Source organism: Schistosoma haematobium, chromosome 7 (genome assembly GCF_000699445.3).
Source record: "Schistosoma haematobium chromosome 7, whole genome shotgun sequence".
Lineage (NCBI taxonomy): Eukaryota > Metazoa > Platyhelminthes > Trematoda > Strigeidida > Schistosomatidae > Schistosoma > Schistosoma haematobium.
In genome coordinates, this window is record NC_067202.1 from 10,188,896 (window position 1) to 10,215,655 (window position 26,760).

The following is a 26,760-nucleotide window of genomic DNA, read 5'->3' on the forward strand; positions in this document are numbered from 1 at the left end:
CAACTTATTTTTTTACTCTAATGTATAACAACAATTTCACATACGATCAAATCTATCATATTCAAACCTCTTGATGAACATTCTATATTTGAACAATTTGCTGAGAGTTTATTGATTAACACTTTAAACTTCAATTAATGAGGTTTATAGTGTAAAGCATCATATTAATTTATTAGTGAGGTAGTTTCATACTTCAAGTCATAACTTTCCAGTTGAATATTGCAGTTTTTATCTTGAAGTTGGTTAATAGCAAAAATAAAATTAAAGACATGTGAATTGATGTTTCAGAAATATTTGCCAACTATGCAGAGGGTTTTCTCTATAAAATGAAAAAATATTTTATAGTTGAATTCATGAGTCACCATGGAATACATGGAAGCAGTGGACGTCACTGGATGATGCGCATTGCCGAGGAGTCCCATACTAGGACGAAACAGACGTCCATTTATTAATCTTATCGAACTTATTAAATATCCAGTATCTCATTATCCTGTTTCTTATCCGTATTCAGTGTAGTTACAAACTCGTTTTAATTGTTTAATATGGATGAAATTTTATGTATAAGAATAGTACTAATTTCAATCTTAGACCGTTTGCAGCTGATGAGGCACCTCGAATCATGATAGATTAATCGTATTTTGAAGATTTTATCCTTAACATTTGATTTTTAATTGTTGAAAACATGTGCATAATACCTGTTGGTTCTAATACGGTTTCTTCAGTCATGTTGATTCACTCCTATATACAATATCTGTGTCTTATGCATAATAGATGTTGTACTCATTTAGTGAGTAGCGTAAGCAAAGTCAGCCTATGATGTCAATTTCCTGAAAACTAGAGGATCTCAAGAGGTTTCCCTTTATAATAATGGTAATAATTTAGGCACAAGTTAATCTTAGCCAAGAATCTTGATGGTTCCAGTGGTACACCATATTAGGTGAATTTCAATGACATAAAAAGTAAAACAGTTACCATTGCTTTTGGATAATATTATCCACTATTGTATGCTGATTGTTACCAGTAATGTAAATTATTTAACCCGAGTTCAGTGATTAGGAGCTAACGCTCCCACCGTACGATTACTGGTCGGATCGTTAGTGAACAGTGTTCAGGGTTTCGAAACTAAGATGAAAAAACTAATTAGTTCTTCCTGAATTTCATCACACATCTATTCAGTGGTAAGTTGATAGATCTTATGTTATTAATAAATTGTACTGGTTATATAATTTTCTATTTAATATTTATCATAGTGCATCATCCAATTAAAAATAGACTACATTCTCATATTCTCTTTTGTAGTTACGTTCACAAGTTGTTAATAATATATTAACATGTCTTTTGGCTTTTGGAATGATAGCAGTCTATAGTTGGATGCTTATTGAAGGAATACATCTAATGAATATTTTATTCCTAACATTTATTGTTAGAAGGTTTCGTTTCACTTGCTATAGTATCATTGGTTGGGGTAAGTTATTCAAAATGCTTTTTTAATCATGTTTTAGTTATGAAATAATATTTTTAAAACCTTAAGCTTTCGGTTTATCAATTATATTTACAGTAGATCATCCTAAAGCTCATTCACAGAATAAGAAAATTATATCTATGCCAGAATAACTGTTGGCATAAAACTGAATCATTTCTATTAAACATAATCTCAAACAATATCTGATAACTTCAATAGTTGAGATCATGAGTCAATTGAAACCAGACCATCATAGAAAGCACTGAGCGACTGTTTCGTTCTATTGTGGGATATCTCAGCAGTGCGCAGTGACCAGTTGAGTTCAACCGGGTCTGTTGTGAGATAGTAACTCAGTGAAGACATTGGTGAATGTGTAGCTCAGTTTCTTGGGTTAGTTGGAGTTAGACATTAACGCCGTTGGATGTCTTCAAGTTCAATGGTCTAGAGGTTAAGCGTTCGTGCGCAAAACCGACATGTCCTGAGTTCGAATCCCGCGGACGGGATTGTGGATGCGCAATGCTGAGGAATCCCATAATAGGACGAAACGGCCATCCAGCGCTTTCAGGTTTTCCATGATCGTCTAGCTTCAATTAACCCATGATCTAAACTACTGGACTTACTATAATATCTACAAAAACCCCTTCTAATATCCGATAAGCTAAATCATAGCGTTCTTGGTTGTGTATTTGGGCGATTAAGATCCAGTCCTTTAATGGGTTGTAAGATTCCTGCATACTGACTGTTATAGATACACTATTAAGATTAATCCGTTCATTTATACGATAATCAGCAGTCATGAAACATCAAAAGTACTTTGATATATCTAATTGTAGTGAAATAATGTCTCAATAAAACATTTCTACTTTAAAATATATGATGTATTTCATCACAGCCTTAGTAATTTATTTCATGTGTTTTGTTGAATTTTGTAGGGATTCCATCTGCATTGACGTGTTCGTGGGCAACCGCAAAATCAGTGAAATTAGGACATATACAGTAAGCTATTTTATTTGTCCTTCCTAATATCCATTTCTAATATATATAGAGATGTTATTAGTTGGAGCCAACCAGTGGAGAGCCTTTAACATATATTTCATGCAAGTTAGTACTTATAAAGAGCTCGTATTCCCAATCTTAAGGAAATGATAGTCCTTCTAGGATTTCTCAAAACATTAGATGCTGAACATTAAATATTATTTTGACCAAGATAAGCTAAATAATTTCAAACTAAAGGTATGCCACAACTTGGTTGAAAGAGGTATTTCTCAAAAACGTATTTCGACGTTTGTTTCAGCAGCATACGACATGCAAAAAGCCAAACTTTACTGAATAGACTTATGTAATCTTTATATATATTAGTTATTTGAATATCTGCATTGTTTTCTAGGATTATAAATGATCAGGCTCTTTTTGGTGTACATACATCCTGTGCGGATCTCCTCGAAATTTCTATTAGGTCACTAGCACTTTTCAAGTACAGTCCCAAACAACAATGGGAAGATTCAAGTAACCAATATTTTTGCACTGGACTTCACCCCACTGCATATGCCAGTGGCGTTCTGGATTCAGTAGCTGAGTGGATAACGCTGTGACATTTGAAGCGAGTAGTACTGGGTTTGATTTCTGTGGTGAACAGGAACTCTAGTATGTATATACATTCAGTTGAAGAGTTCCAAGTAAGAAAAAAGCGCGCACATTGGATTCCACTACGATCTACTATTCAATTCTCCTTTAAAAAATACTTCTGTAATCAATTTGTTGCTTACCACATTAAATAAAAATCCTTCAATATTGAAAGACTTTGTTGCCCACCTACAAATTTAATAAGAACTGGATCGTGAGAAACTAGTTTTATTTAATTGTCAGAATTATTAATCAACCAACAAACATCAAATCTCTAATAGAAAAATACATAACCGAACATTATTCAAACATCGTATTTAACTCTTCGGAGATTATGAGATAAAACGCCTAAACTTCTACTGAATAACACATTTGTTTACAACACTGAATAAAGGATATTGATAAAGTCATCGTTAGTTCCTAGAAATCGTCTTTAGAAACTAACTGCCAAAAAGTACTTTGATTATTCAGTATTCATGTAAAACCTCTTAGGAAAACTCAGGAGAGAACTAATTGTAGTCAACTAACTTCAATCAGTCAATTATCAACTAAAGTATTTTAATCAACACATCCACCATTGTCTTCAGAGAGTTACTATCTCACAAAAGACCTATCAAACCCAGACAATAGGATGAAAAGGAAGTCCAGTGCTTTCAGGTTTCCATGATGGTTTAGCTTCAACTAACTCATGATCTCAACCATTGAAATTACTGTAATATCCACAAAAACCCTTTTGATATAAAGTATTTTACCCTAAAAATTCTGAAATCTCTAGGTCACCTATTTATTTATAGATACCATTGTTTTGTAATGTTTAATTTAATCTTCAAAGTACAATTTTTATATATTTCGTATTTTATTCCCGTCCGGAGTATAAGGTTTATTCAATTAGAATGTTCAACACGTCAGAGTCTGAAGATTTCAAACTACAAAATCTATCATTTCACTGCTTATATAATACCAGTAATCTTTGGTAATCCCAAACAAGATTAATATAATTCCTTTCCCCAATAGAATAATCATTTCATTAATCTGTTTATTTGAATATAAACAATCTTTAAAAAACGATGATACAAACAAATTTTCTCCTTTTTTTTTCTTTTTATTTCTATCAATGTATTTACTTCTGTTCTATGTATTATATATAAATCTAGTCTGTGGACTGAACCAACTACATCTGACCCTGAAGGGATACTTGTTGTTACATCAATTCTTATTACACTTGCAGTAAGTAATTGTGAATGAAGCTGTGTGTTTTCTTATTTATTTGAAAATATTAGAACTACTTAAACTCAATCATTAACATTTCCATAAATATATGATTTCATATATTTAACTCCCGTGAAACTATTCATTCAAATCAGGATAATAGTTATTATAAATTTTATGTATTCTTACTCATAAATTACGAAATTATTCATGGATACCCATTAAACGTTTATAATATTCATTTAAAAGGGAATTGTTAATAAATACTGTATTTTTATTGTTAATTAGATTACAGTAATTCTTTATATCATGAATCAATTGAAACTAGATTATCATGGAAAACCTGAAAGTACTAGAAGGTCGTTTCATCCTATTGAAGGACTTCTTAGCAGTGCTTATTCACGATCACGCCTAGGGAGATTCGAACTAAAGATCTGTCCGTCTCTAGACTACTGAGTCAGCATCCAACAATGTTAATGTCTAACTTCAACTAATCTACAAAATTGAGCGACACATCCACCATTGTCTTCAGTGAGTTACTATCTCACAACAGACCTAGTTGAACTCCACTGGTCATTGATTCTCACTAGAACTCCAGGAAATATCTCTTGAAGCCAGTTACTAAAGAGCATATGTTGATTAACATCAGAAGGATTGCTTACAGGTTTTCCATGGTGTTCTAGCTTCAATTGACTCATGAATTCAATTATTAAACAAATAATAGTTGAACATAGTTTACTACTACTCCTACTTATTATTATTATTATTATTATTATTATTATTATTAATGACGTACTGTTTATTAAGCAACTCTTATAATCAATGAGAAATCAATTTCGAAAAACAACTCTGATGCTCTTGAGTGACTATAACAATATGTTATGGACGTTATATTGGACAGTGGCCAAAATAAATGCGTTATTTGAGAAACAATCAATAATCTATACAGTGGCTTAAAATGACAAAGATTATTGGTCAGATTAAATTTTTTTGTTTACTTGAAATAGTTTAACACATTGTTTCTACTTCATTAAAATCCTATCGGCATAAAACCAATGACTATATGTATTGTTAATTACATAATCTATCAACAACACAAATTATGGTTGATCGATGTTCATAAAATGATTATATAATCAACTGAATTTCAGCTCAATACCACCAGATGTATTTTGAAGTTTTACATAATTAGTTAACATTAACAATGTTGGATACCAGCCGGTTGAATAATATTAAATGAGATTTATTCGCTTAAACTATATACTTACTACTTAATAAACTTTCATCAAAGAAGTACGTTGAAGAATAATAATAAATTAGAAGACAATGGATTATTTATTTTTAAAACTATGATTGTTATTCGTACATAATAATCAAAGATGAATGAACTACAAGTTGATGAAGGACAGATGGGGGTAAACATTATGTTTTTGATTGATTTATTTGAACACATAAATGATGGTACGAAGGGGCATCAGATACATATACGCCACAAAATAATAATGAGAATGTGAAAAAATAAAGAATGTAAGGTGCGTATAAGAAAAAGAGGTACAAACATGAACAGAAAATAGTGTATGATAGTGAAATATTAATAATAATGGGACAGTTCACTTAGCAAAATTACAGCCGCAGATAATTTTTTCAGTTAAAGAAGTTAAGTCTTTTTTTATGAAGAAAGTAAAATAAAGTTACAGCAGGATCGCCACTGGCTTCTATTCTGAGCCATATCTGACAACGTCTCTGGCCATTGTGTTGCATTATCTCCGGGACTTCAATCAGGGAGTCGCGAAGGACCTACAGAAGCCGGTCCTGTACAGCCTTCTTTCATACCACGACACCATGCCACACACTGACCATCTCTCCGCTTTATCTAACCAGACCCAGAGTCGGCAAATAATGCACGACGTGGAATTCTCTGGGACCACGTTCGTAGAACATGTCCAAGACACCGAAGTCGGTGTTTCAAGATGGCGACACCAATTGCATTATCGTCTCTGTGCCCGAACACACGATGCCGGACCTCTGCATTACCAATATGGTGTTGCCACTGGATGTTGGCAGTCTTTCGGAGACAACGATGATCAAACACAGAGAGTCGTATAACATCCTCAGGTTTCACAAGCATAGGGAAAAACTGCTTTCACCGACGCGTTGTAGACCCGACCTTTTACAGTCAGACTAATATCACGAATGCACCAAAGATGGCCCGGATTGGCATAAGCCGATCTGGCTTTCACTATACGTGCATTAATCTCATCACTCACGCCACCATCAGCACCTATGCAGCTACCTAGATACACGAACTTCTCGACTACTTCTATCTGTTCACCACCCAGGGTGAGTACAGGATTAGAATCCTGCCAGTCTTGTAGAAGTACTTTCCACTTCGAAGGTGCAAAGCACACACCGTACCTACGGACATTGATTGCCAACTGATTAAGTGCGGATTGCATGGCTTGGGCATTATCGCACAGTAAAATAATATCATCCGCATACTCAAGGTCGAAAAATCTTTCTTCAAGCAACAAATTCACACTGCCGTTAGTTACATTCATCAGAGCTGTTTCCAGAATGTCGTCGATGGCAAAGTTGAAGAGGAATAGTGAGATTAGGCAACCCTGCCTAACTTCACTGCTCGAATGGAACAATGGGGAGAGGTGGTTGTATGCCCTCACTCTGCCTGAGGTGTTTGCATATAGGGCTTTTAAGATGTTAATAAACTTAGGCACACTCTTCCTCAATAAACAATCCCAGAAAACGGTCCTGTTCAACAAATCGAAGGCAGCCCTGATGTCAAGAAACACTACGACTGTTGGCCTGTGATAAATATGACGGTGTTCTAACATTCGGCGAAGGGTGAAAATATGATCAATACATCCTCGATCAGAACAAAAACCAGCCTGCTCCTCACGAGTCAATCTTTCTCGGGTTTTTAACAACCTACGATGTATGACGAAAGCAAATAGTTTGGATGCAATCAGAAATAAACTTATCCCCTGACAGTTCTTGCATGGGTGACGTGAACCCTTTTTACGACAAACATGTGTGTAAAGTAGTATAAGACAATTAAAAAAGGTATTTGAGTGATCTGTTCAAAACAATCAAACAGAATGTTGAAGATTTAGGTGCTACCGAACAAGCGATTCGTAATCATCTAATATCAAACGGCGTTCATTGAAAAGCAGGTTGTTTATTTTTATGATTGCACCAAAACTTGATGCACCGATATACATTAGTAGTAAAGAATAAACAAGATGGAATGAATACCTGTTTATGATCAACTAGTGCCTGAATGTTTGGTTGGAAGATGAGGTCTTCTATAAACCCAAATGATCACTAATTATGTCTCCCATTGTGACACTACGTGACGTAGATCAAGAATTTTTCGACAACAATTCCTATAGTTACCAATTTACATTTGACTAGTGCATATTACTGCAGTCATTGGAAATATCAATGATGTAAATCAAGTCATATAATTGGTTTTTGACAAGAGCGTTCCTAATAATTCAAACAGCAATAGACTGACTCATATACACTTCTCTCGATTTTCATAAACTGTTTAATAAAGCATATACTGTAGTTGAAATTTATGGGCACAAAGTGAATTCGCATCATGAACTGACTTTTATTAAAAAAATACTGAAAACGTGGAATAACTTGACAGTTGTTTCCTCCTAGTATAGTTATCCTTTATGAGAAAATTCAAATCCAACAATTTCCACTACACACCATAATAATAATAATAATAATAATACGAAGACTATTTACTGAAGAAAGAATCATCAACTAATTGAAGATAATTAAGTGGATGAATATAAAATTAAAATTACACCTCAACACAGTGCATTCGAGTTTGAGTCATCTTGAATAGTCGCCATTTTGCAACTTGATCGATAGAATTTGATGTCCAATAAGAAGGACCTGACACACATGACATTTGTCACTACCCAGTAATCAATCAACTGCAAATTATAATTCGTGCCCAAAATAAATCGGTTATGTATAATTCATCAGTATGTAGTAGGAACTAGCAGATGACTGCACGAAGTTGCAATGCTTCCATACCCATTCTCAAAAAAAGCTTAACAATTATGTTTTGATTCGAAGAAGTAATTAATGCAAACCACTTCCTTCCCAGATTAAGCTTACGAAGAAAATATCAGTAAAAATATTATCAGAGATAAGAACATGCACTTCCCCCCCTTATTCTATCATGAATGGATTATTATTGACATATGCAGGTGGAGACATCATAGAAGACGTCTTATTGATTTTGATATGTTATAAGAAGAAATTTACTTCGTATAGGGTTAGGGTAAGCAAACAACAAAAAACACTTTATTTGTATGTATAACTGTACAATGGTAAGGTAAACATAAAATACACTAGGAAGTAGCCCTATTGATTTTGTGTTTAACTTAACATCATCAAATCTTTATTTTTAAGGGAAAAGAAATGAAAATATTCACATGTTCATCTATTATTACAGTCGTATTGTTTTTTTATGATTCTTCTTTTCAATTTTTGTTATTAGGTAAATTTTTTTATTATGTCCATCACATTATTCATGCTATTGACAAAACTTCATAGACAACCAACTGGAATAGCGGGTAGTCGAAAAACAAAAGTCAATAGAACAATTGAACTACAACGTCAGCGTTCACGTGGGACACGTCAACTAAGATTATTATCGAATAATCCAATTACACTAAGTAACAAATTAACCACAATAACAATGACAGGGTCAGAAAGAGTAAACAAATCTCAGGTTGAATTACAATTAAACGATAAAACTGGTGTACAGCAAGAAAGGATTAAAACAATAGACAATAACAACAATAATTCTATTACTACTACTGCTAATACCAATAGTAATAATCATAGCAAAATTAATATCACTGCTGAAATAATTAATCTAGATGCACAAACACCAATTATACCACTAAAAACAATCCTAGAAACAACTTCAACAATAAAGACAGCAGGAGATAATATGCAGTTAACAACAGGCAATAAGATGAAAACGAAATTTCTAAAATCATCTTCAAAAACTTCAAATGCTCCATCATATTCAGCAGCTGCAAGTATCACTTCTTCCGTAAATTCAAATGTTTCAGGAACTCAGCCGATTAAATCTGATGTAACAATTACTATGGATGATAAAGTTATGAATAATAAACATACAAACAAGTGTGATAAAAAAGTTTGTAAAAACTCTTCAATTAATCAATGGAAAACCAGCAAGTATTTCCAACGCAAAAGTATTGACAGTAGTTTCCTATCTTCCCCTGCAATACGTATAAAAGAGATTAGGTAAATGTTTCATCTTTTTTCTTGAAAAAAAGTAGGAATGAGAGATATAAACAGTTACTTGGTTTGTCGATGGAATTATGAAAGGAAGATTCTCAGTTATTCAAGCAACCAAACATAAATTATCGTATCTAGGTTTTAGTTAAAGATATTTTTTGGGGGGAGTAGTTTATTGCCAGGTTGCCTACATTGAATCAGGCTAAGTGTCATTTACACCTATATCGTAATGCTTGATATATAAGTACTTAAATAACAAAATTATATTTCCATTATTACCCATGTTGAAACCCTTAGAAGTTTACTAATAATATCAGACAGAACAAATGAAAAATAATCCTAAATTCTTAAAATCATCAAAGAGTATATTGAATCAAGGGGTTTATGACTGTTTGGCAGTTGGAATGTATGACCTAACACTGATACTGATACTACTTATGTATTGAAATATATTTTTCATATCTAATTGTTGCGTTCCTTGCAGATGAAGCTGTTGATAGGTTGGTTTTACACCGTTGAAATTCATTTTTCTTTACACAACGTCATATCTCTAAGCGGTTTCACACATTTCACTTCGTGTTGTTTACTTGTATCATCCCATTGTTATTTAGGACTACAAATAATCAGTCTCTTATTGGCATATGTGCATCTTGTGCGTATTGCCTCGACATTTATTTAATTTGCAGGCATCATAAGCAAAGATGGTTAGTGGCTAGCAGTGGAATCCAGTTTGACGCGCGTTTCGTCCTATTTGGTACTCGTCAGCTGGATCTACCTTCATCTCAGCGTTAATATTTACTCTGGGGCTCGAAGCCAGTACCGTATTCATTAGTTTCTGTATATTTTCCAGTATATGTATGCAAACTCTTAATATCACTAATTCCCTGTCGTTTTTCCAAAAAAACGAAATACCCCAAAACTTTCTTTTACAGGAAAGCCATCAAAGCTATAATATTTCTGATGCCATTGCTGGGTTTTTCACAGTTAATATTCTTAATACCTTATAGTAAAGAATTCGGTAGAGTATTTGATTATATCAACGCAATTATGCTTTCTACTCAGGTAAGATTATATTAGGTTGTTTATTGTGTTTAATTGTTAAATAATTTGAACATAATACATGATAATAAGCTACTGAGTCAGTTAACAAAACACTTCATACTTCTGAATGAACTACTCATTCTCCATTAAAGTTGAGGTATATTTTGAGTTATATTAATGGCAAGTATTACGTTGCTTTAAATAGATTTACAATAAGTAGCTAAGCTGGAAAATTAAATCTTCCAGTCATATGCTGTTTAATCGTGATCTGTGAGCTAAATCAATGGAAATGAATAATGAGACCTTTTACAGTCAATCAATTATATCTCACATTAGAAATACAATTCATCAAAGTGAATCTCAATAGTCATAATTTATCCGATTCAGTTCAAGACTTCTACTCCCTAGATTTAGTCATAATTCTTGCTGTGGATAAGTTTTAAACCCGAATAAGACGGTTACCAGTTCAACTTGGTTTTTAGTGATTCTCTAGCTCATGTTTGAAAACAACTTTTGTTTAAAATAAAAAATTTTAAAAATCAAAAATTAAGATTGTGAAACAAATCAAAACCTTTTGAATATTACATCACTATAGTGTTTATTCTACTATGTCATCTTTTGGTGCTTTCCAAATATATTTCTTTGTAAATCCAAAGGTTCGACATGGCCAACTAGTCTCAGAAGTTAACTTTCAATCAGTGAATCACGATTTCAAGCAACTCAACAGTTTGATTTATAGACTCGGTTAGTAAAACTACACACTTCAGTAAAGGCATTATTTGATTGCTGTGTTACATTAAGCACTAACACACATCTTCTGTATCATTAAACGTTGCTCCGTAAATGATTGACAGAGCTACTGGAATCCACCAACAACAGTTGTGTCATGATCAACTCTATTCAACAAGTTTAAATTCATTGGTTGTATGAGTAGTTTATGTATTGCATTTATTAGAATCTCATCGATCGTTAACACTTTACTACTAAAAAGTTTGACAATGGCTAGCAATATAAATCGGAAAATACGTTTTTCTTTATTTGAGACTCGTTATCTGTATGTACCTAAATTTCAGTGCTTATCCTCAAGCACTGTGAATCTAACCTGGTACCTTTCACTTCATACGCTAACGCATTATCCGACGAGCCACTGAGTTCAGATATCCGCTGGTTTAAGCAGCGGAGCCGAATTCGATTTTTTTCAAATCTTTGTTTCTTCTCCGTACGATTTGTAGAATATACTAAGGACAAAAATAAATGTTACTATTTTACAAGCTTTGAATTAAATGAAACGACGTCCCGAAAAACAGCTTCCATAGTTTGTTAAGGCTTCTTGTTTCTCTGTTCACACCAATAAGCATACATATAATTTCATAAGTATAAAATACTCGTTTTCGTATATAATGCATTAACAATAAAGAAAATCAGTAATTATAATAATTATTTATTGTTTTGTTTAATTTGAAAAGGGTTTCTGGGTTACGTTAATTTATTGTTTCCTAAATTCCGAAGTAAGTTATTGATGAAGTTTTTTTAAAGTGTGAATGAAAATTTGTTTTACGACGAATTTTTTTATTTATTCTTTCTCCCTATTTGGTTTAATTGAATATGTTGTAAAATATAAACAGATGTACTTTTCACATTTGAACCTCACCTGTTTGATACATGTATGTCCCAAATACTTATTTATTTATTGGAACACATAAACATTGGTACAAGAGGGCACCAAATATATATGCGCCATACAATAACAATGAAGCCAGTAATAGTTATCATTGATTTGTGTATGGGCTGTGATGCTGACTGGGGTCCCAATCCGAAACAAGTGGTTTCCTAAGGGAGCCATACCCCGAGCCTTTGACCATGAAATCAAATCCACAAAGCAGGGGAGCAACGTTAGGAAATGCAGTCCAATGGTAGTCGGTGACTAACAATAAGTTAATACAACATTTATTCATTTAGGATCCAGGAGCCCATATGCAGCATTGGTTTGGAATCAGGGTTTTCCAACTCCCCTAGGTGGATCCTCCGTATCCACCAACCCGGTTAATGCGTGAGGCATTCGCTTTTTATCCTCTCTATTTCGTAAACAACACCCATGACGCGCAGTGGAAATGGCGATTGAGCCAACTCGATTTAGATGAGCGTTAATCAATATTGATAGTCTCATATAAAAAGCTACAAACATCTAATGAATAGGATAAGAAGTGTACAAACATAAACGCTCGTATAAAAACAGTCAGGGTTGATAAGTGAATAATGAACAGGTTTAAAACATGATTGAAGAAGAATGGATAAATTAGCCTGTACAGAAGCTAGAATAAGTTATATGGGCTTAACATAATAACCGACACTACATTATCAATAATGTTTGAATTCCCTAATAAACACTAACCATTATATAACTGTAGATAGAGTATGAATAGAGGAGCTAACTAGTAAGTGATCTAGATTCACGGATCACTATCAACTACTTTCAATTACTTTATTTTGCAAATGTTCCACCTATTCAAATGGAATCACTAACTAATCTTTCTCACAATTTTATTCTCATATCAAATTCAGGAAATGAATATCAGATATCCAGACATTATCATCTTATGTATGTCATAAGGTATCTCGAAAAAAATTTCTGTCTGATCTTTCTAACCATCTTTTTTTATTGTCATGGTATAAGCACTGACATGTTTTTGTTGGAAATTAAAAAAACAATTACGCTCCTACCATCCATTTTTCTACTCTGATCATCTATTTATTCCAATCGATTGCAGTGATCTCGCTTAACCTAATGAGCTGTAAATACTTTGATTTCCATTTAAAAAAGAAAAACCCGGTTACATCTTGTTAGAATTTACATTTTTATACCATTTAGATACAACCATTTTTCTGTATTCAAATTAGATTGAATTATTTAAAATAATTATGTTTCAATGAAATCTATTCTACTTGGCTAAAATAAACCGCCCCTCCTTTTTTCTTTCCCCTAGGAAACTATATTTTGGGTAAAGATTTGTTTTAACTTTTTTAATTTTAAATAGCATTCTATTGTAAAAAGATATTTACATTAAATTATACTTTTATCAAGTTAATGTATTCAGCATTGAACTATATTAGAATGTGCAATAATAATAAAATTAAAAACACAAAGTTCAGTGAAGGGATCTCGTTTCAACGAATTGATTGTCAAGCTGTACAATCGTATATATATATATAAACGATTTGTATTTTAGCCGTCTTCTTATCAGTTACATACATACCAATATGTTGGTAATTAGAAATAAGTAAACGAATTAGTTTGTATGTATTTGAAGAGAAGGGAACAACATTTTTTAAATTTATCACATTCTGCATGTACTATCATTCTGACTTTGTTTAATGATGTGAAGGGGATAAACTGAATGAAATAATTCAATTGATTGATAATTCCTATTTATCAGAATGGGTTTTTTGGAGATTTTTAGAAATTTCACGGGTTGAAATCATGAGTCAATTGAAGCCGTCCAGTGCTTCCAAGTTTTCCATGGTGTTTTAGCTTCAACTGACTAATGATTTCAAACATTTTAATCGTTTTAATCATCTTATTATATTCACTAAATCTATTGTTATTATTCGTATTACGTAATCTAGTATTCCAATCTTTTTATTACGTCATCTTGGTTATTCGTGTTCACATTTCTTCACGAAATTAGTACTTTAACAAATCGTTTTCATATATACACGATTGTACAGCTTGATAATCAATTCGTTGAAATTTGTATTTTTAATTTTTAATGTTTAAACGATAGTACATGCAGAATGTAATAAATTTAAAAATTGTTCCCTTCTCTCCAAATACATACAAACTAATTCGTTTACTTATTTCTAATTATCAACATATTGGTATGTATGTAACTGATAAGAAGACGGCTAAAATACAATGAATCCCTATTCATATTTAACAACAACATCTTTGAAATATTCCCATATTGTAAATTTAGAACAACATATATTAGCGAACAATATTGTTTTCGATTAGATCTTCATCAGGCTTTACTCTAATATACAGTAATATTTATATGCATATATGAAAATTATTAAACCAATCAAGGTAGTTGATGAGACAATGGTAACAATGGAAACGATTACATAATAAGTGAAAAGTGAAAAGTAGTGTGATGACAATTGTACTATTTTTTGATAAGAATAATAAAGGCTCAAATCAATGTTACATAATCGGAAATAGGTCAATGATTAGGAGAAAATATAGACAATGAGATAACAATATAAAATTATAAGATGACGTAATAAGAAATGTTCAGATAATTGGACCGTGAAACGTATATTTGAGAGAAAATAAAATAAAATGGTAGGAGGGGGGTGGAAAAAAATAAACGAAGAGAAAGTTAGAAAAAAGTATAAATAAATTCATTTATTACTTAAGGGCAGGGCAGAGATATGGGTGTTACTTTTCACTTTTCACTTATTATGTAATCGTTTCCATTGTTACCATTGTCTCATCAACTACCTTGATTGGTTTAATAATTTTCATATATGCATATAAATATTACCGTATATTAGAGTAAAGCCTGATGAAGATCTAATCGAAAACAATATTGTTCGCTTATATCTATGTTGTTCTAAATCTCAATATCAACAATTTGATAATAGAATTAATGATATAATTGTAATATCCGAATGAGCAAGAAATTAAATTTCTGATATTTAATGACTTAATGTAACCTATAATAAATACACTTTTGTTATATCCTAATGAGTAGACAAATTGTATTGCTGACGTTTCGTCAATTGATGTAAGCCACTTCTTCAGTATAAAGAAATAACCGATATTAAATTAACACAAGTTTAAATAATACAAAGGGATGACAGAGGATATAACAAAAGTATATTTATTATTAACTCTATCCAATGCTGAATTTATTTGAAACGATCAAGTCTAACCTTGGTATGGATAACTATCAATGAAACCCAGTTCTTCGAAGAATACATAAATTAAAAAAAGTCAAATTAACGCAAATTTAAATAGTGAAAAAGAATAGAACAAAACTATTTAGTACAGTCAAAGACATGTCTAACAAAAATCACATTAATCCGAGTGATATGATATTAACTTATCTAGACCTGCATCTCAGAGTTGATGTTCACTCCGCGATACATGTACATCCAGCTGACGAGTCCCAAATAGCACGAAACGCGCGTCGAACTGAATTCCACTGTTAGCCACTATCGATCTTTCCTTATTAAGCGTAATCCATTGATATTTTCTTAATAATATCTTCCTTGTATTTTCAAATCTTATAATCTGTCCAACTTGACAATATCTCTTTCATCATTTGTTTTGTCTCAAGGTTCAACGTGTCCTTCGTACAAGATGGCGTATCTTATGTCCAACTTTAAAAACTCAATTATCAGAACGTATTCAACAAAAACAATCATTTATAACAAATCCAATATTATTATCAAATAATAATTATGATATAGAACAACCATAATTTTAATTATTACCGAGATAAGATCATTTAATCACCAGTATTGCAATGTTTTCATTTGTTTCTATCTTATATTAATTATGTAATCTGATACTGAAGACTTGAAGTTATACATTTACAGATAATACGTTCAAAATGAAATCTCGATCTATATGAATTTTATTACACTACTATTGATTCTCCTACATTTAGATTCCTTTGTATTTTATCCGGACATTTCATTATGGTGATAATGATTTAAATTTAGGATTGTAAAGCTACTTCTAATTTCATCTTTGTTTTCTTCAAAAACTTCTTATTAAAATATTACAGTCTATTTTTCACTTTTCATTCTAATGGTATCATATTCTCTAAAGTAGATTATTTGATTCTAGAACTTTTATTATAGTTCTGGATGATAACATCATCACCTTCCAATTTGTATAGAAGTGAACAGTATGACAGAAACATTCATTTCCATATAAAGTATAAACTGATAATAATAATGTTATTTCGAACAATAAAATCATTCAATTTATCTTTCAATCTTCACTAGCGCTTTCACTACCTTTCCATTTACAATTTCTATTACATCAATGTCATATGATATATTTGTCAATTTACTGAAATAATTTTACTGTTTATTATTCGAAATCCCTCTTCATTCATATAATATTCTATAATAATAAATATTTCCTACAACATTCAAATTAATATCAGAGGGGATTTTGTGGATAGTAACTTATTGAAAACAATGATGGATGTGTCGCTAGATTTCGTGGATTAGTTAAAGTTAGACATTAACATCGTTGGATGCCAGTTTAGTGGTCTAGAGATTTAGAGCTCGTGCGCGAGACCGATAGGTCCTGGGTTTGAACCACGCGATGCGGGATAGTGGATACGCACTGACGTTGATTCCCACAGTAGGACGAAACGGTCATCCAGTGCTTCCAGGTTTTCCATTGTGGTCTACCTTCAATTGACTCATGATCTCAATCATTAAAATATTCAAATTGTTAGATTATCTTTAATAGAGATTCCTACAAAATACACTGTAACTTATTCCTGATAATAACGATAATGTGTGAAATCAATTGTTTACATGTTGAAATTTGAGAGGGGTGAGATATATTGTGTGACACCTTATACAGGACATAGTGTAGAGGAATATGTTGTAAGTGCATTATTCCTCTGGTCAAACTTCTACCTACATGTTCCTGTCTAGATCATTTCAGTAAACGTAGTAAGCCAGTAGTAATAAAAGCTTTCTGTACAGTGTTTATTCTTCAGTTCTTTAAAGGTGGGTTAATGAAGCGTTTACTAGCGTTCATAGTTACTGATTTAGACAGTAAATCATATAACAGCGAAAGTTCGTTCCAAGTACCTCAGTAATACACATTCACAACCAAATATGTGTTAAAACACATGTGCTCATTAGTGGTCTAGCTCCGATCGATTCATAAATTCAACTATTTAAAGCACTACAATCTCTGCGAATTCCCATTCTGATAAAACATTGATCATTATAAAAATTGTTTATGGTTGATCGTTCTAGATCATGGATAGAATGAAACTGTGTGTTGTCGATGGTGCTTAACAAATTGATTAGATGTTGATATTCTTAACGAGTAACTTAAAGACCTACAAATGGAGATCTCATTAAATTTTAATGGCTCTGTTGTCAGGTTACTTGGAGGTTTTAGAAAAGACTGAAATCAGTCAGCATTGAGGATCAAAAAGCACGATACTAATCAGGACTCGGTGATTAATCACAGTGAAAATCTCAATTCTACAGACTAATTGATCCTTGGATAAGCCAGCGATAATGTTTCAGACTATGAAACTGAATGACGACTGCCCAAGTCCTACGGTGAAAATTAGTTCTCTGAATATCTCAGAAATGAACAGCGAAGGAGAGTTTGCTAGCATGAAAGCCGGTTACAAGATTTCTTGCTGACTACCTTTAATCATCGAATATTTATACATAATACACGTGGCGTTGTGTCCCTTACTCTTAGGGTTGCAATAAAGTCTTGTTAATAATTAAGTCTAGACAATCGAAACTTGTGTTACTATGCAGTGATCGATGAACACATTCAGTGTGTGTTTCCACAAAGCACCGATTAAAACTGAATAAATTCTGTGAATATTCTCACTTAACGATTTGAACATACTACATTATTTTCATCATTATAGAATTTCAGTGATTAGGTTTTTATTGAGATCATGAGAAGCCATAACCAGTGGAGTTCTACCATGTCAGGTGTATAGCAGTTACCCACCAAAGACAATGAACTATGGTCGCGCAACGTCATGGATTGGATGAAGTTAGGCAATACCGCCGTCAGAGTTTGCGAGTTCGTGCGTGAGACCAAAGGTATTGGACTGGAGTCCCTCATGTGGGATGATGAAAGTGGATTGTTAAGGAGTTCCACACCAGAACTAAATGGATGTCTAGTGCTTCCAGATTTTCGATGATGGTCTAACGTTGATCTGTTAATGATCTCAATGAAAACATTATTTTTAATCAGGTTGTTCATCAGTTGGCTTTTTACAAGTTTTTAGGTAGCACTTTGGGATTAGGATAAAGTATCTTAGTCTGTTTGCATTCTTTATCTCACTGAATGACTTTATCGCCGTATAAACTACACTGAGACATACATTCATCCAGATGGCTAGTCCCAGGGAAGAGGAAATGAATATTTTGGGTGGCACTGGTAATCAAAATTCAGAAATGTAATAAAACTTCGTGGTTTTTTCAAACGTATCAGGGAATAAATTAGCATGACTGTTAAGAAACCAAGCTGTTGGTTTACAAATGGTATGCAAAAACTAAATTCTAAAGGCAAGTACATTTTAAATGAACTTCATTTATGTTTATTTCTTGAAAAATATTTTGCTCATAAGTGTATCATTGTAACTGCCAAAGTCATCACTCGGCTAAGCTATGCATATCAAGTCAAATGACTGAACACTAGGCAATCAGTTTGGCATCTTCATGTGAACTATTCAGCTAATTCATATATGTCTCTAACTTATTTTTAAGCAGAAAATTCAATTCCAAATTATTAGTCAATAACACACACACATACACACGTTTAAATAAGCACACACCCAAGTGTTCTTGCTTATCTACATAGATCAATTAAGTTTCTTTATATAGCGGAACAAACGAATGCTATATAATGGGTTAAATAAAGAAAACAGGAGCAACGGAAGGATTTCGACATATCTGTTTATTTACTTAATTTTTTTTATTTATTTGTCTTCTTTTTTTGTCTTCTAAAGAACCATACAACCCTTTTAGAGAACCAATTTTGTTTTCTCATAAGTTTTTTTCAAATTGATGGATGTATATTTATATAACCTGTCCAGTAAACACGCGAACTAACATTAAAAAAATACTTTACATACGAAATTTCAAGGCACATCAATTTTATTTCCTTTATAGTACTCCTCGTTTATGATTAGACAGTTGCTTCGTTTTTATCTCCGTCAACTAAAACATTCCTAATAGAATTTTTGCCCTTTAGTTAACCAATTGCTTCATACAAATTTTAACTTCAAATATTTAGATACAATTGTATACATAACTGCACGGCACTTCAACAGTATTCACTTTCAAAGTGATTTCATTATTAGAAATCATTCGACACATATTCAATATTTTCATCAACATAGGAGGTTAAAGTTCGTCTCAGTCTTAAGTTCTCTTTACATGAAGCATGATTCACTTGAAATAATTACTTTCTCTTATCTGTTATTTTTTATAAAAAGCTCTTAACATTTTATGAACTTTCTAACTGTTACCTTACGCAAGTACTAGTAGTTTAGTTCGTATATGTACTAGATAGACTACTTTTTATAATTTATTAAATAATAATCAGGATGAGGGTTTGTGGAGATTGTAGTAATTTAATATTTGAAAACAACAGTCGATTTTAAACTAGACCAGCACGAAATACCTGGAAGCATTGGACGGCCATTTAGTCCTAACATGGAACTCCTTAGTAATGAGCATCCACGATCCCGCACATGGGACTTGAATTTGTTAAAGTTAGACATTAAGATTGTTGGTTGCTGGCTCAGTAGTCAAGAGGTTATGTTCACGCGTGAGATCGAAGGTCCTGGGTTCAAGTCCCCCACGCAAGATCATGGATGCGCAGTGCTAAAGAGTCCCATACCAGGATGAGACAGCTGTTCAGTGTTTTAAGATTTTTCATAGTATCCTAGCTTAAAACCGACTCTTGATTTCAATAATTAAATAATAATCATTATTTTTGACACGATTTGCCAAAGTGAAAACACATAGCTTCCTACTTACTCTTTAGCTTTTAATGATCCTCTAATTAGATTTGTTTCATACTTACAAATTCAATCGATTAAGCAACCAATTCAGTATTTTTAATGGAAGTTGACTTTAGTAAAATCTTCAAAAAATTCCCATTTACTCCTTTTTTTAACGTAAGCTATAAGACCAGTCCATTATCTTTGATTTCATTTAAATTTTTAACCACTATAGTGAACTTACTAATTTAATATATCAAGCCGTTAGGTCAATGAATGTTATAAATTTTGCATTATTTATTAAAATTCGTAAAATACAGTGTTATTCTTTGAAAATATTCCGATCAGTTGATTAGCTTAACATTATTTACCGCTTCCGACTCCATCACTGTCATTTATCTCCTGAGCAGAGAATCACTGAGTAAACGTTTGTGCTATATATCTTCCGTTACCAATTAGTTCATGATTATGTAAATTATCACTTCGTGTATATCAATTTTTTCAGTCATGCGATGAGAAACGAGTTCATTTAAATTGGGTGTTTGACAATTATCAAGTATGAAGTGACACTGGAAATGTGAATAACTGAATATCAGCCCACTGGTCTTTGGACCATATGTTCGCTGCCAAACTTAATGGTCAGTAGTTCGTTTCGTCTATAGTCCATGAAAATTCACGTAAAACAGAGAACTCTTGCTTAATATTTACAAGTTTTCAATGTTTATTCGGCTAAAGACATTCCATAATGTAAAACTGTTTTTAAATGTGATAAAATCCACAAATACTCTGTATGAGCTTCTGTGTTGCTAAAAATAAGTCTTGTATACGGGGCTATGAAAAAATTGTTCAGTTTTGTTGAATCATATCTACAATATTAATCAAATCAGATATTCTCAACTCTCACCACCAATAATAATTTCCGATGATATTTGATAACAGTTTGACACTTATAAAGCTTGTAGTCTAAGATTAGAGCAAATTCCAACCGAAAAAGCACGGCGCTTTGCGATATGAATTTATCTTTGGCCACCTCTTTGCTAACTTTAAGGATTCCATATAAGTTTCCGGCGGTTCGTTGCTCATGAAACAGTCAATTCAGTGTTTTACAGCCATTATTGTGCTACTTATTTTGATTTAAGTAGTATCAAATAAATAACTAAGTTACCTTTTCCTATTTTTCACCTCGTGTGTCAGGTGAGTGATGAAGCGTATACTTATATTACGTTATTATAATACTGTTATATTAAATTGTCCAGCATTTTATTCATTTTTAATCAATAATTATCTCCAATTATAAGAGAATGAAGTGAAGAAGAAGGAAATAATGTACAAATATTGGTCAAGTATATATTTCACCCACTGAATTGTTACCTGAATACAGCAACTTACTATGAATTAATGATCTGTAGGTTCTTAATTGCTGTATAATGATAAAAATAATACATTATTAACTAACAACACTTTCCCGTATGTATTCACGACCGATCTTCTTGCTGATATGAATCCTTATGAAGTTTAAATAACGCATCTTTAAATGATTGTAAAGTAACTTGGTCGTCTGTTTTCGGCTGTTTATTCCCCAACAATGCCTTATCGAAACTCAGTGCCATTTGCCAGACTTTGTCAAAACTTAGGGGAGTGTTGAATAAATGACACAAATTAGCTTCAGTAAACAGATTCAATGTCTATAATCAGAAATGAAAAAAATGTACGAGTAAAAAATTTGGAATTCGGGAATAGATTATTTCAAAATAGTGATCAGTGTTCTAACTAACTTTAGATTGAGAATGGCTAGTAGAAGTCAACTCACTTGGTGTGGAACAGGCATCGCTTACAGCACGGAACTATAGTTCCGTAATATTATGAATCAAATGAAGCTAGGAATATGAACCACCAGATGGCACGCCAGAGGCCTCAAGCCAATACTTTGGTGGTTAGACAAAATGACATCAAGGGTTTTAGCATTCAACTGGATTTCATAGTCTTCAATTCTGAATAAAACTGAACTGAATCATTCAGTCGATCATCAATTAAAATAACTGATGCAAAAACGAAACACATTTACAAAGTAAAAATTCCTGAAGATTGCATCTGAGCAAGCAAACAACTGGATAAAGAGTTCAGGGAATATGAATTATCTGTCGAAGACTTCATTACGTTACTTTGAATAAAATCAGACTTAGGATCCCATTTATCGTGCCATCCCTACATAGAAATTAATTGCGATGTTGTCTGTGTCGTCAAATCATTTTCTAGGTTATGGTTACAAAAGACTTACATGTGTGACATAAATGTTTGAAATCGATCGTGCACTAGCTGTTTGATAGAGTACATTAATTTATATAAGGTGTACCAACACACATGTATATTTATAAACATAAGTGTGTTTAAATATACATACAACATTCATATATACAATCATACAACGGATACATATCTGTATTTCTTAGCACAGCTTTAGTCTAGACAAGAAATGATTTAACAAAATAAAAGCTACAGTGATCAACAAAGTTTGAAATTCAAACTACTAGTTTCGATTTGTACCTGTTATATTGGCTGTTACATTAGTTTGTTCAAATAAGTTGACCTGATTTGGATATACGAGTTGAGTTTTTTTGGATACCCTACTGACAAACTAGGCTTGAAATGTATAACGTGATCTGTGGTGGTCGGTATTCAATATATCCCTTAAACTTCGTATACAATTCGTCTTGATAACCGTCCTATTTAACCCCAACGGTATATTATTCAGAAGGCGAATACGAAGCGTTGATTACGTTTATTTCGAGACCACACACACAGATGTCCAAAATCACAGATGCATTAAACGAGCATTAAGAGTTGTGTCGAACGGCAAACAGGCAAGCGAGCGACTGAGCGAATGTAAGTAATCGAGTACAATCAAGCGATCGAGAAAGCAGAGTCAGCCATATGAATAACATGGACATATATATAGCATGTGAAATTAATGAGTAATCGAATCAAATAAGCGGTTAGTAGTGAGACTAGCAGGGTGAACAAATGCGTAGGCCGTAAGCAATATTCAAGCATGCGTATTTCATACAAGCACAAAATAATAATAAGGGTACAATAAATTGTTATAGTGCGGATGGCTTTGTCCGCTAAATAAGTTAGCAAAAAGGGCTTAACTGAGTTAAATGAGAATAAACCCATTTGCACGTGAGTCGCTATAATAGCTCCCCCCTGCAAACAAAGATATATGGGAAATGTCTGTGTTTGCATAAAAAAAATAGTAGACTGAATAGGGTAGTTTCAATTGTTTGAAAAAAAAGGCTTATGCAAAATTAAGATGAAGTTATAATTAATATTTAAAATAGTAGAATATCATTAACAAAAAATGGTAGCGACATATTGTTGGGGCCATCTTACTCTGCGGCCGGATCATGTTGTTATCGGAGTCTTGTCTTTTTGTTGCGTTAACGTTGTTGATTTTTGGGACTCGTGTTTCGCTGGTGTGACCATCTTAGATGAGTCTGTACTTGTTGATTGATTATCGCTATCGATGAAAGCTGGCTTTACTCGATCGATGCTAATTACATCTGTCTTCCCAGCTTTTTCTATGGTAACCGTTTTATTTGTCCTCTCCATCACTTTAAATGGGCCGTCGTAACTCGGCTGAAGAGGTGGTTGTATTTTATCTCTTCTGATGAATACGTGAGAGCTGTTATGCAGTTCCTGTGGTATGAATACCCGTTGTTGTTGTGGTCTGGGAGGTGTTATTTTTAAATCGCTCATGTGTTTTCTCAGGCGTTGCACATAGCCGGTTACATCAGTCGGGACATTTTTACTTGAAGTGAAAAATTCTCCGGGTAACCGTAGAGTAGTTCCGTAAACTAACTCGGCTGGATAACATCCCATGTCTTGTTTAATTGTTGCTCTTAGAGCTAACGTTACTAGAGGAAGTTTATTAGACCAATCGTTGTTAACGATGACGGCTGTAAGGGACGCTTTTAATTGCCTATGTAGGCGTTCGGCCATTCCGTTTGCCATTGGATGGTACGACGTCGTTCGGATTCGTTTAATACCGAGGAGTTCTGTAAGCTGCTGAAAGAGTCGACTTTCGAATTGTGCTCCTCTATCAGTTGTGATAATCGTTGGTACACCGTAGTAAGAAATCCAATTTTCAACTAGGGTTTTAGCTACCGTTTCAGCTGAGGTGTCTTTTATCGGCACTGCTACCGGCCATCGTGTAAACCTATCGATCCATGTAAAGATATAGTTGTATCCATTTGAAACGGGCAGTGGTCCTACAATATCGATGTGTATATGTTCAAATCTAGTGTATGGGTGCGAAAACGGACCTTCTGCAGAGCTAGTATGACGATGTACCTTAACTTTTTGGCACTTCATGCATGCTTGTGTCCAATTACGTACATCGTGATTCATGTTTGTCCATACGAATCGTTCACTAATCAACTTTATCGTGGCTTTTATTCCTGGGTGCGACATGTTGTGCATGCTTTCGAATATTTTGTGTCGCAACGTTTTCGGGATGAATGGTCGCGGTCGGCCAAACTGCACCTCTTCGAGTACCAATGATGTTGAACCACCGGATCTGAGTTTATTTAGCTCGATGTCTCTCTCCTGCAACTTTGCTAGACCGTTATAATCAATTCCACTTGCCATAAGTGTGCTTATCGTTGCTCGTGACAATGCGTCGGCCACATCGTTTTCTTGTCCTTTAACGTACTGTATGTCGGACGTGAACTGTGAAATGAACTCTAGTTGTCGGATCTCTCTCGGGGAATAATTGTCTTGCTTTGCGCTTAATGCTTTCGTTAGTGGTTTGTGGTCTGTATAGACGGTAAAACTTATGCCTTCGACCATATGACGGAAGTGTTTTATTGCTAAGTAGATTGCTAATAATTCTCTTCCAAACGTACTATATCTCGTTTGGGTAGGATTTAATCTTTTCGAGAAAAATGAAAGTGGCTCCCATGCACCGTTTACTAACTGCTGCAAAACGGCTCCTACTGCTAAGTTCGATGCGTCTGTCATTACTGCTAATGGTGCTTCGTTCTTTCGTCGTACCAACATAATCTTTTCGTTCAGCGCTCGCTTAGCGTTCTCAAAAGCCTGTATAGCATCCGCTGACAGACGGAATGTTCGAGTATGTCCTCGCAAGGCGTCCGTCAATGGCTGTAATATTGCTGCGCAGTTTGGGATAAATCGTCTATAATAGTTTATTAGCCCCAAGAATCTTCGTAATTTTCTTTGTGAATCGGGCAACGGATAATTACAAATAGCAGCAACTTCTGTCGGAACTGGTAGTATACCATGTGAATTTATCATATGACCTAGGAATTGCAATGATTCCTTTTCAAATTCACACTTTTCCACGTTAATAGTGACGCCATGTTCTTGAAGTTTCGTAAACAACTGTCGAAGATGTTGTAGATGTTCTTCCCTGGTAGAGCTAGCTACTAGTATATCATCGATATATGCGTGAACTCCTGTCAAACCCCTGACGACCTGATCGATGAATCTCTGGAAGGTTTGGGCTGCATTAGTTAATCCGAAGGGCATTCGCAAAAACTCGAATAACCCAAATGGAGTAGTTATAGCCGTTTTAGATATATCTTCTGCCGCTACGGGAATATGGTAATAAGCTCGAACGAGATCGATTTTCGAAAATATCGTGGCACCTTCCATATTGGTAGTAATGTCGTGGATATGTGGTATCGGATATCTGTCTGCTATCGTTTGCTTGTTAAGGGCTCTATAGTCTCCGCATGGCTTGATTTCCCCATTCTTCTTCGAAACCATATGCAATGGGGATGCCCAGGGACTATTAGAAGGTCTTATGATACCAAGCTTCGTCAACTTTTCGAACTCTCGTTTCGCGACATTCAACCTTTTCGGGTCTAGCCTTCGTGGTCTTGATTTAGTCGGTGGACCTTTCGTTATAATATGATGCTGTACCGTATGTTTAAGATCTCTGTTATCGTATGATACCTTCGTCAGATCGGCATACTCGTTTAGAAGCGATCTATATGGCTCGCTTTTGTCTTTTGACACTACTAAATTCATGGATGCGTGATCAGTCGTCACTCCTCTTATCACTACTGAATGGTCGCCGTTCACGAGCCGGTTTCGTCGGGTATCCACTAGTAAGTCAAAATTCTTTAAGAAATCAATACCAATTATAGGTACGGATACATCTGCGATAATGAATTCCCAGAGGAATGAGGTAGTACGACCGAAATTCAAGGTTACTTTTCGTTTGCCATATGTTTTTATATCGGATTTATTTGCTGCCTTAAGCGTTAGCGCTGTATCGATATTTCGTGTTTCGTTACTTACTGGAGGCACGACGCTTACTTCTGCTCCCGTATCCACTAA

At 33.7% G+C, this 26,760-nt stretch overlaps 2 protein-coding genes across 3 annotated transcripts in view; one reads left to right on the forward strand and one right to left on the reverse strand.

Moving 5' to 3' along the window:
* The window catches only part of CRHR2 (Corticotropin-releasing factor receptor 2), a 71,558-nt gene extending 54,752 nt beyond the window's left edge, over positions 1-16,806 (forward strand). The window contains exons 6-12 of the mRNA XM_051217956.1: positions 1,300-1,465; positions 2,395-2,458; positions 4,240-4,312; positions 8,835-9,613; positions 10,540-10,669; positions 12,115-12,156; positions 15,991-16,806. Of these exons, the coding sequence (XP_051064390.1) occupies positions 1,300-1,465; positions 2,395-2,458; positions 4,240-4,312; positions 8,835-9,613; positions 10,540-10,669; positions 12,115-12,156; positions 15,991-16,134 (1,398 nt within the window). The 3' untranslated portion in view covers positions 16,135-16,806. The remainder of the gene's footprint in view (positions 1-1,299; positions 1,466-2,394; positions 2,459-4,239; positions 4,313-8,834; positions 9,614-10,539; positions 10,670-12,114; positions 12,157-15,990) is intronic.
* Positions 16,807-21,733: 4,927 nt separating this feature from the next.
* Positions 21,734-26,760, reverse strand: part of MS3_00009578 (uncharacterized protein) — a 29,426-nt gene continuing 24,399 nt past the window's right edge. For both annotated transcript variants that reach the window (XM_051217957.1, XM_051217958.1), the window contains one exon: positions 21,734-22,082. In XM_051217957.1, coding sequence (XP_051064392.1) covers positions 21,873-22,082 — 210 coding nt within the window. In that variant the 3' untranslated portion in view covers positions 21,734-21,872. The remainder of the gene's footprint in view (positions 22,083-26,760) is intronic.